At 45.3% G+C, this 10562-nt stretch overlaps 1 protein-coding gene across 1 annotated transcript; it reads left to right on the forward strand.

Moving 5' to 3' along the window:
• Nucleotides 1-430: 430 nt before the first annotated feature.
• Nucleotides 431-5666, forward strand: LOC104632456 (keratin, type I cytoskeletal 19). The gene is made up of 8 exons (XM_010298318.2): nucleotides 431-1015; nucleotides 1976-2058; nucleotides 2609-2765; nucleotides 3014-3175; nucleotides 3600-3725; nucleotides 3847-4073; nucleotides 4386-4531; nucleotides 5335-5666. Exons 1-8 carry the CDS (start codon nucleotides 431-433, stop codon nucleotides 5358-5360), a joined length of 1512 nt encoding a protein of 503 aa, XP_010296620.2. The 3' UTR covers nucleotides 5361-5666.
• The last annotated feature ends 4896 nt before the right edge of the window (nucleotides 5667-10562 follow it).

A 10562-nucleotide genomic window follows, 5' to 3' on the forward strand; every position in this document is an offset into this window, starting at 1 on the left:
TTATTGGACTAAGAATAAAATAAATACAAATTAATAAAAGATAAAAGGCACTTTGATGTTACAAATACCAATGTTTTTTCTTTGTACATAATCTAGGGCAACTTTTTTTCTTCACTTGTTGTAAGTTTGCATCATACAAAATGCTGATGACTCATAAAACATTATTTTACTTTTTGGAATAAGCTGCTGACATGTAAAGTATCTTCCTTGTGAACTGGGATTTCTAGAGGGAAACTGCCTATGGGCTATTTATTCTTGGCATAAACAGCAAGACTAGCCAGCCCCGTGGGAAGAAGAAACACCCTGTAGGTGACACCCCCTTTGGAAGGTATAAATAGAGATCTGCGGCACAACCAACCTGCAGTCTGATTCAATATCAAGCTGTGCATCTTGCTTTGGGCTTTGGGTTGGATCTGCAGCTGTCCTCAAAATGAGTTGTAGTATTAAGCAGACAACTGGCTCTCTCAGGGGCAGGACCAGTGGTGGCAGCTGTGTTATTGGTGGTGGTGGTGGTGGTGGAGGAGCACGGATCTCCTCAGTCTCCTCTGGAAGATACACGACTTGTGGGATAGGTGGTAGCCGAGGGTTTTCTGGTAGAAGCTACTGTGGTGGTGTGAATTACGGAGGAGGACTGAGCACTGGCAGTTTGGTTGGTGGAAACTATGGAGGTGGCTTAGGAGCCGCTGTCCTCGGAGGATGTTCAGGCATTGGATTCAGCGGTGGCAGTGCTCGCTTTGGCGGTGGCATTGGAGGTGGCCTTGGTATTGGTCTTGGTGGAGGGGTAGTTGGAGGGGGTTTTGCTGGTGATGGCATTCTTCTTTCTGGTGACGAAAAGGTCACCATGCAGAACCTTAACGACCGCCTGGCTTCTTACCTGGACAAGGTGAGGTGCCTGGAACAAGAGAATGCAGACCTGGAGTGCAGGATCAGGGAGTGGTATGCCAAGCAGGGCCCTTTTTGTGAGCCACGGGACTACAGCTGCTATTATAAAGAAATAGAAGATCTTCAAAATCAGGTAACATCATTTCTCAGCTGCTTTCTCCCTTGTAAGCTTCTCCCACGGTGTTGGTTCACAACTTAATACAGTTATCGAGAGTAACGTTTCATTCGTGTAAAATGCTTTTTGTAAACAGCCATTAAGACAACTGCCTGTGGAAAGCCCTAGAGCTCAAAGGTAAAAACCTTGAGTGTTTGGATTGCTTCCACTGCCTTTATTCATCAGATATATCTGAAAGGGAAAATCTTATCTTCGTGGAATACATCTGGATTGGCTCAGTAGTCTTTCTGAATTAGGTCTGTGCCAAGGTGTTTAAATAGATATATGCCAGGAAAGCAACTAAAAGAGAAATAAATAATGGATCGCATTAATTTGCCTAAATGTATATTATTCTGTCATCAGTCTTACAGAATTCCAGTTAAACTTTATTTCCCTTTTTTTACAAGTTTACTCTTTCCTACAGAATTGGGAAATAATGGATATCTAATTAAAAATAAGAACAAAGAGAGTATTGCCATAACACATTTTGAGTGTGCAATTTAAAATTAAAAACATTTGTTTGCAAACTGTGTTTGGCAAAAATCCTAGGATGTCAAGGCACAAAGAAGAATAAAGTGAAAAGAATCCAGGAAACAGACAGAACGAGACAGGCTTATAATTAAGTCTTGAAACAAAGCTTTTAAATCTCTTATCCATGAAAGTAAGATTTGGATTTAACAGGTAGATTTCAGCTGCTGCTGGACAACACTAATTGTGTCTGCATCCAAACCTCGTATTTTAGCATTTTGATGCCTCCACTGTATTTCACTGAACACTCACCCTCGTGACTGCTGCACTCCTCAACTCCCCCATGCCTGCCAGGCAATATTAAAAGAAAAAAAAAAGGGAAAGAGATTAGGTCTGGCAGCACTGGCAGTGGGTACACTTGAGCCTGAGGATCGAGGGATGAGACTTCAGGAGTGAATCTTCTTTTTCCAGATTGTCTGTGCAACCATAGACAACAACAAGATCATTTTGAACATCGACAACAGCAGGATGACAGCTGACGACTTCCGAGTGAAGTGAGTACCCCGTGGCTGTCCCCTGCCCCTGTCACTGTGCTCCCGCTCGCAGAGCTGGTGAGGAGCTCCCAGGCAGGTCCCTGTGATGCTCTGCTCAGGACAGGCGGGAGGATCTGCGGAAAAGCCCTTTCCTCCACTGCCTCTGGAGCTGCCTTAATGAGCGGCAGTTCCAGGATGGAAAGTTTGGGAGAACGAGGTGGCTTTGTGCGAAGATTAGAGTTCTTCAGCAGGCAGAAGGGATCCACAGACAGGGAGCAGCGTGGGTTCACCTGAGCTGCCATTCTGGCACGTGGTATCTTTCAAAGGGGAAGCTTTTGTTTCTTCTTGCTGGAGCGCAGAAATGTAGTGAGTGACACCTCCGCCCTGTGAAAAAGCTCCAGAGAAGGCAGATTGAGGGCGGATTTGATGGAGCGAGCCCAGAGTGCTTTTCTGAGCATCCTGTGAGGCTAGTTAGGATAATACTGTAAGAAAGATGGGTGGTCAAATGAAAAGAAAAGAGCAAACAGTGGTGTCAGACGCTGACTACTCTTGCTTGCTTTCTCACCCTCAGGTACGAGACAGAGCTGGCCCTGCGCCAGAGCGTGGAGGCTGACATTAACGGCTTACGCCAGGTCCTGGACCAGCTGACGCTCTGCAGGTCTGACCTGGAGGCACAGCTGGAGTCGCTGCGGGAGGAGCTCTGCTGCCTGAAGAAGAACCACGAGGAGGTAGGGTCCTGCCCTTTCCCTCACCTAAAAAGCCTTAATTCATGCTGGATCCATCACCCTCGCATCCCCTGGGGTGCTGGCTGTGGAGGGACAAGTGCTTAATGAGACGATGCAAATGAACTGGGAGCTGTGAATGTCCAGCAGAAAGGGTCTCTGCTGGGGCTGTGCTCGTCCCTACCGGCGAACTAAGCTGCCTCAGCTTTTTTCTTCTTTTATAAAAAATTACACAATCTGGGTGGTGTTTCCAGGAAATGAACTGTCTGAGGAAACAATCGACTGGAGATGTGAGCGTGGAGGTCAACGCCTGCCCTGGCCCAGACCTGAGGAAGATCCTGGAGGAGATGAGATGCCAGTATGAAACACTGATTGAACGCAACCGCAAAGAAGTTGAGGATTGGTATGAGTGCAAGGTGAGTAAATTCACTCAGCCCTGACTTTCCTGGGCTAACATCCAGGCAACGGTCCCACAGCAACGTACTACATGTTAAAAATACACAACATACTGTAATGGCGTCCAGCATCGGTTCAAACTGACACAGGGGATACTGCCACTCTGCGCCCTTTTCATGGGGCGACAGGAATTGCTGCATGTTAGCGAGACCTGAGGTAGGAATCCTCCACATAGCAGTGAGTAGTGAGAAGAACCAGACAGCAGTACTATTGGAAGAGCAAGAGGAATGATGAGCAGGGTCTACACTCCATTAGGAAGAGAGAGTTCACCCACACCCTTCTCATTTATGGTTTTTGCTAGCTTCTCTGCTCTTTCCTTAGTACTTAATCTGACTTATATTAAACATTCTCTGAACACCTTTATTCTGGCTTGGTGCTTTTCAGATTGAGGAGGTGAATCGGGAGGTTATTACAAGCGGTCAGGAGGTAGAGACGTGCAACAACCAGGTCACCGAACTGAGACGCCAACTGCAAGCCCTGGAAATCGATCTGCAGGCTCAGCTCAGCCAGGTGGGTGGTGAGCTGGTGTAAAGCTCAGCTGACCCACAGTTCTGCTTGGATGTAAGAATTCTTGGTTAAATGCAGTGTTTCTCATGCCTGTATTTGTATTGTGCCATATGTCACTCCTCAGAGGGACAACCTGGAATCCTCTCTGGCTGAGACAGAGTGTCGTTACAACAACCACCTTGCTGAACTCCAGAGCCAGATCACATGCGTGGAGCAGCAGCTGGCTGATCTGCGTGCAGAAATGGAGTGTCAGAACCAAGAGTACAAGATCCTGCTGGACGTCAAATGCCGTCTGGAGCAGGAGATCCATACGTACCGCTGCCTGCTGGAGGGCGGACAGCAGGATCTTATGTAAGCAGCCTTGAAACGCACCAAACGATGCGTATCCTTGGTATTTTAACATAAAAGCAAAGTGAGCCATAGGTGGAGGCACCGCACAGCTCCTTCACCCTCACTGACCTATTCTGGCTGCCTGTCAATCAACGGTGACAATCTCCTCCCCTACCCTGTGCCGGCCATTGCTCCAAGAAGGGTCACTGCAACATTTTGCCAATTTTCTGCCAAAAAGGAAAACCGATTGAGAGCAGCCGGGACAATTAAAAACTGTAGTTCTAGTTTATCTGTCAATTCCTTCACTAAAATGTTGTTTTCCTGTCCCCTTAGTCAGCAAGGAGGAATTGGTCAGTCTTCGGGTCTAGGAGGAGGAGTTGCAAGAACAAGTGGAATAGGAGGAGGAGGTATCATTAGAACAACCCACACTTACACTTCATCTTCCCAGTTGCCATCCTGTGCAGCTGCGGAGATACAAGGTAAGAACTGCAACACTCTGCAAGATTTCCACAGTCTTCTTGATCCTAATACAACAAGGACAGGCAGCAATAAAGATCTTTCCCACGAAGCTTAGAGGTGCTATTTGAAAGTTTTATTGTGAGGCTACTGGGAAATGCTTGATGGGAGGCCACAGAGGAGTGGCTACAGTGAGTGCTTTCCAGCAGCTGTGACAGCAGTAGCTGTGACTCTGCTTGGAAGCATGAGAATGGCAAAAAGGGAGGAACGGAAAGGGGGTAGAAAGGAGAAGGACAGAGTCAGAAGGCAGGCAAGCCACAGAGAACGTGGAGAAAGGACTAACATGACATCTGGGACAAAGGAAAGAGTAGGGAAAGCAGAGTGCCCAGAAATTAGAAAAAAAATAAAAGTAGGAATCATGGGAATACTGGCAGAAAACCACCAGTACTATTTCAGGGGGAAACTTCCAGCCAAACTGAAAAAGAAAGAAATACGGCGACAGTTGGTCCAGGGGAATGAGCGTGAGCAGGGGCATTGCTCTGGCAAGGGCCCTGATGACGTTCCCTCATCCAGATTGCTGCTGGTGCGATGACTGCAGCTTCCACCATTTGGCATTTTTATGTAAAAGGGCAGACCATGCTCCAGCTAGCCACAAATCCCATCTGCCCAACTGGCAGACAACGTTCAGTCCTTTCCAGGAATGGACAGTATTTATCTGAAATTCTGATTGAACTGGCTTGTGAAATGATCACGTGTATAGAATGACAGTGTGGGAAAGAATCTATTTTTGCTATAAACAAAGTAATATTTCCTTTGATCTCTCTAGTGCCTTGCAGAAGGATTTGTGATTAAGCAGAGAAATGAGAATGTCCAACAAGAGAACCCTGAAGCAGAGCCATGGATAAAGAGAGATAATATTTACTGTATGCCTCTGCAAAGAGCAAGGAGCGTGCTCTTTAGTATTACTCAGCAATGCTAAGCAATGTGTCAGAGGGATAAGCAGAGCGTTGGGCCACATTCTGCTTTATTTTGCTCTTTGCTTTTTCCAGTCTGTATTACTGCGTGTGCCCAACCACCATGACTATTGCTGGAGTTAACCAGTAGTATGATCACTAATGTACCTGCTGGTGAAAAAGATTTCTCTAATAAAACTTTGCTTCTGCCTGATGCAATCAAGCAACCTGTGTCTGGAAACTGAGTTTCTTTAGAAAAGCAGATGCTGATCCATGCACAAGGGTCACCTAAACTGGTGAGGATCACACCCTCCGGGGAACAAAGCTGCTTTGCCAGTGGGGGCCAGAATGGCCTCGCTGACCTTGCAGGTCTTGCCCCTCTCCTCACTGTCCAAGCCTGTAGCATACGTTGCCCATTCCTGCATGACATCCTCCAGATCTACATGAACAACCAATTCAGGCAGGTGTCTGTGTGCTTCCCACAGAGCATTGTGCTGAAACACAATCTTAGAGAAGTTTTGAAAGTCAGTGATGGAACATCTGGAGAGAGATTGCCTCGGCCCCAGCCTAGTGGTGACACATCTGGGCTGTGCCCTCTCATTCATCATCATCTAGCCTGGGGACTGTGATTAGGTTGAAGAGGAAATCTTGGTCTCTACAACTGACTCCATTTCTGCTGACATGGCTTATATTCCGACCTATCCCTTTCATTTATAGGAAACTTCCCATTGGGAAAAGTACTGGAGGCTAAAGGTTTATTTCCTATCTATTTTCACACAGCGACCGAGTCATTAACTGGTCATCCTCCTATTTCAAAGTTTCAAACTGAACATCAGGGACTGTTGAAAGATCACACTTACATTAAACATACCTTCTTTGGGGAACTGGAGAGGGCAGGATGGGAGCTGAAAAAGTGCAGTTCAACAGGGAATACAATGGAGAAAAAAGCCAGCTAGGGCCTTTGGATACACAGGGCCATCACGTCTTAAACCTCACAAGCCAAGCAGAGATCACTCCCACCTTTGGGCCTCGAACAGCAGGCATGCAGCTGATGCTGAGTCAGCATGGACTGGCATGGCAGCATGCATGTGTCCTGACACTGGCCTGCCCAGAGGAGCAAGGGCAGCAGTTTGGTAACTCAGGGCCCTGGAGCACTTCTGGTGGGTGCAGTCATGGGAACCAGCCATGGGGAGCTTGCAGAGTCATTCTGCGTTTGGAGAATGGTCAGTTAAAAGCCATTATGAGCTAGAGGGTGTTTTGAGGATTAAATGGGCTGTTGGTCCAGAAAAACAAGCAGTGATGGGTTTTACATGTCCACTCCACCCTGCAGGTTCATACCTAAAAGAGCAGCACTGGATGTGGCTGCTGTTATTTCTGGTACGCTGCAATGTGGCTGTTACAGAGTCATATTCACTTATGAGATCACCTGGCAAAGCAAAATTCCTGGTTATTCCTTTGCTGTCAAAAGCTGGAGGTTATGGAACAGCCAGCCTCGGCGGAGGAGGAGAAAGAGTATAAAGACAAAAACATTCCAGACCATCTATACAGCATAGTGTGGCACACTTTTTGAGCATCAGTTCTTTTATAGAGACATCAATTTCTCTGGTGCTACAGAAAAAGACTTAACACAACCTGAAACCTTCCAGGAAAGTAGCATCTCCAAGCATTACTGTATCAGGGAGCAAGGGAAAGGTGTCCTTCTTCCATTGTAAAAAAACACGGAAAGAAGACGTCTCAGTCATATTTCTTTTATTTCATCTACCAGACACTAAACCCAACAGTATCCAGGGGCCAGAGCACAATAAGAAAATGCAGCACTGGAACAACTGTAATAATGACTCAGAAGAGTGGCCATAGGTAGAAGGTTTTAAGTCAAGACTCTAAATCAAGTCCTCTTTAAAGATCACTTCCAGCCCTACAGAAAGTCCCAGACTTGATGCAGAAATCTCTCAGTGAACGTGTAAGGCCAGTGCTTCACAAGAGATCAAAAGAGATACTTATCATGGTTCTAATGGCAAATTTCCATCGGTTGGACTCCTCTGTGTGTAGCCCAGTTGTTCTCAGAGCTCTGGCAAATCTTCCCTTCTCCTGCCTTGTTCAGTGCAAAGACAGACAGATAACCCACTGCTGCCCTTTCTGGCCTCAATCCTTCCCAACTGATGAGTCCTCACACTCTCATTTCTACAAATATAAAGATACTGTACTGATGCTCTTCCAGTTTCCAATCTTCTGGAAACTCTAGGCTACCTACAATACATAAAAGCTTGCCACTTTCTTCTGGGAGCCCCAGCTGATTCCCACCAGGTCTGGGCTAGTTTCCTTCTCTTGCGAACTGCTACTGACATCTAGCTGCTCCACCTGATTCCCTGTGTTCATATCAAAGGCCTTCCCACCCTTCCCACCCTTCCCACTAGGTCCGGCAAGTGCATAGCATGCACTTTCACAAAGGAGCTGTCCTAAATTCCTGACAGGTGAAAGAGACCTAATGACATGGCCAGAAGGACTCTAATGATCCAGACTTTATGAATACGCCTCTAGAAAGCCCCCAGGGGTATACAGACTCAACTCCGAAGACACTGTGATGTTGTTTGTGGACCTACAAGTTGGGATGCGTCTGGAAAGCATGAGAAGGTAGCTTGTGATAAACAGTTCCCCAGAAGAAAACACCCTGGAAACAACCCATATATTAAAGAGCTGCAAATTATGGAGCTGCAAACCTTGGGCTGGAAACTACATTTCCATGAGATTTCCATATTTGTATGTGCTAATGAGACAGACCCAGGAAGCTTATGAGTTCAAATAACTGAATGAAGATAGCAGGAAAACCTTAATTTATTTTTTTAAGGTCATCAGAACAATTATTTAATTCTATCTTAGCTCAACCAGTGCACCCATTTCCTGAAGACGAAAAGGAAAAATAGCTAGAAAGACAGCAAGCATGTGCCATGCAAGAGTCCTGGGCAAAGGGCCCTGCTGAAGGCCTGCAGCAGAAAGAGGGGGTCTAAAGGACAAAGTTAATGGGCCCACAGAGGACCACAGTACCTCAGAAGAGCAGGAGCCATCCTCTGCTCTCCGCAATAATTACCGCAACAGGCATGTAGACATCCTCCACTCCCACAAAGGAGTAAGTCATTCCATGTTTCTGCCTGCATTATTCTGATGTGCTAAAATGATAACTGTGGAGCAGAGGAAGGAATGCGTGCTCACTCAGAAAAGATGCTTGCTGCAGACAGCTGTTGGGAAACTCCTGAAGAATCATACGCAGGACAGGCAAAGCTTCAAGCAATGCAATATTACATCAGTTTCGGTTCATTCCTGCCACCACACCCTGACTCCAATTATGTTCTCCAGTCCTAGTAATGAAATCCAGGTATTCCTTCCTATACACAATAACGTTATTGGCGTTTTTACCTATTCTGAGCTTTGCTTCTTTGTGTTTAGGGACTGAGTGGAGCACAACTTGGAAGAAAGGGCAGGCTGACATTCAGGCACTACAGTCTGATACAGGAGACCTAGGTTCAGCTTCAGGCTCTGCCAGAGGCATGCTCTTTGTCTTTGAGTAAATCCCTTTGAGCAAGTCTCTCCACACCTCTGTCTCCAGCCTGCTGGAGATATCGCAGGAATGCTGCTGGCTTTCAATGTACTGGATAAGCAACATACAAGGATGCAGAGATAAAAGGAGGCATCTTTTCAACAGAAATAAGAACAAGAGTGATAAAATGATGGGCAAATCCATGAACACAGGGATACTCCAGTCCTTCACTAAGTGGGATTATTTACTTGCCATAATAATAGCTCTTCCAATCCATAATCCTGATACAGTGAGGATTTGAGCAAGAGTTTGAGCTCACTTGCTCCCTGGCTTGGAGAATTTCTTACCATGAAGGGTTAGTTTCAGAGAGCTGTGGAATGCCTGTCTCTTGCTCAATGGCCAGTGGAAACAGGTTGTCCCAGAGAGAAGGCCATTGCTCTTGAGTCTTAGCAAAACATCTCATGAAAATGAGCTTAGCCTGAATTTTGATGTCAGAAGAGTGAAAGGATTTTTACTTTTTAATTTCTCTGCCTAGTTAAGATTTGGAGACATCAGTGATGGAGAAGAATGTCTAGTTTGTACTTAATCCATCTTCTCCAAGCCAATGTAGAACTGCAGTGGGCAATGACTACTCTGCCAGCTTTATCAGCAACTCTGTCTTTACATTTCCTAGGACGGTAGTCCCAAACCTCTGATTAGAATGCAGCACAGATTGACGGAGAAATTGCCCATAGGACTTTTCCACTCCCCTTCACTGTTTCAAACCACCCACCCTTCCCCAGCAACAATCACTATCCTTAATGATGAAAACTGCAGAAATATCTTTCACTGAACAACAGAAACTATTTAAAGTACTTTTACCTTACTTCACACTCTCCACGTAAAGAAACAAATCCTTTGTAAATTACTGGAGACCCACAACCATACACGAAGAACCTTTCATTCATGTCCATTAAGAGATCACTCCACGGTCTCACTTGTCTTGTAGCAGAGTGTTCTGGAGTTGTCATTTTGCCAATGGAGAGACTTAATGGTTAATCTCTGTGTCTCTGATCTTTCCACAAAGTTCTTACATCATTCCTCATACATCATTCCGGAGTCAAACTTCGTATTTATTCTTTCTTTTTCATCTTCATATTCCAACATCAGCACCTTGCATGAAAACTGCTTATTCAACTCAAAATAAAATGAAAATAAATTAATGAGAGATAAAGAGCTCTTTGATGCAATAACCTTTAATGATTTCTTCCTGGTATATAATTTAGGACAGTGTTTTTCCTGGCTTAATGTTGTAAAGTTTGCATCATAAACAAAAAGCTGATGATTCATAAAACATTATTGCTAATGTATTTTTGAAATTAGCAAGAGACATGTAAAGTATCTTCCTTGTCTACCAGGATTCTTGAAAGGAAACTTCCCTTTGAGAAATTATTCTTGGCACCAATGGCTAGAGTAGCCAGCCTTATGGGAAGAAGAAACAGTGGTGACACCCACTGTGGAAGGTATAAATAGAGTTTCACGGCAACGGACAACTCGCAGTCTGATTTAATATCAAGCTGTGCATCTTGC

This window comes from Balearica regulorum, chromosome 24 (assembly GCF_011004875.1).
Source record: "Balearica regulorum gibbericeps isolate bBalReg1 chromosome 24, bBalReg1.pri, whole genome shotgun sequence".
NCBI classification, from domain to species: Eukaryota; Metazoa; Chordata; class Aves; order Gruiformes; family Gruidae; genus Balearica; species Balearica regulorum.

Bases quoted from the DNA above. Each gene is read 5' to 3' on its own strand.
- LOC104632456 (XM_010298318.2), top strand. From the start codon at position 431: ATGAGTTGTAGTATTAAGCAGACAACTGGCTCTCTCAGGGGCAGGACC. The intron at 2,059-2,608 runs GTGAGTACCCCG...TCTCACCCTCAG, and splicing joins GCTGACGACTTCCGAGTGAA to GTACGAGACAGAGCTGGCCC. The intron at 2,766-3,013 runs GTAGGGTCCTGC...TGGTGTTTCCAG, and splicing joins TGAAGAAGAACCACGAGGAG to GAAATGAACTGTCTGAGGAA.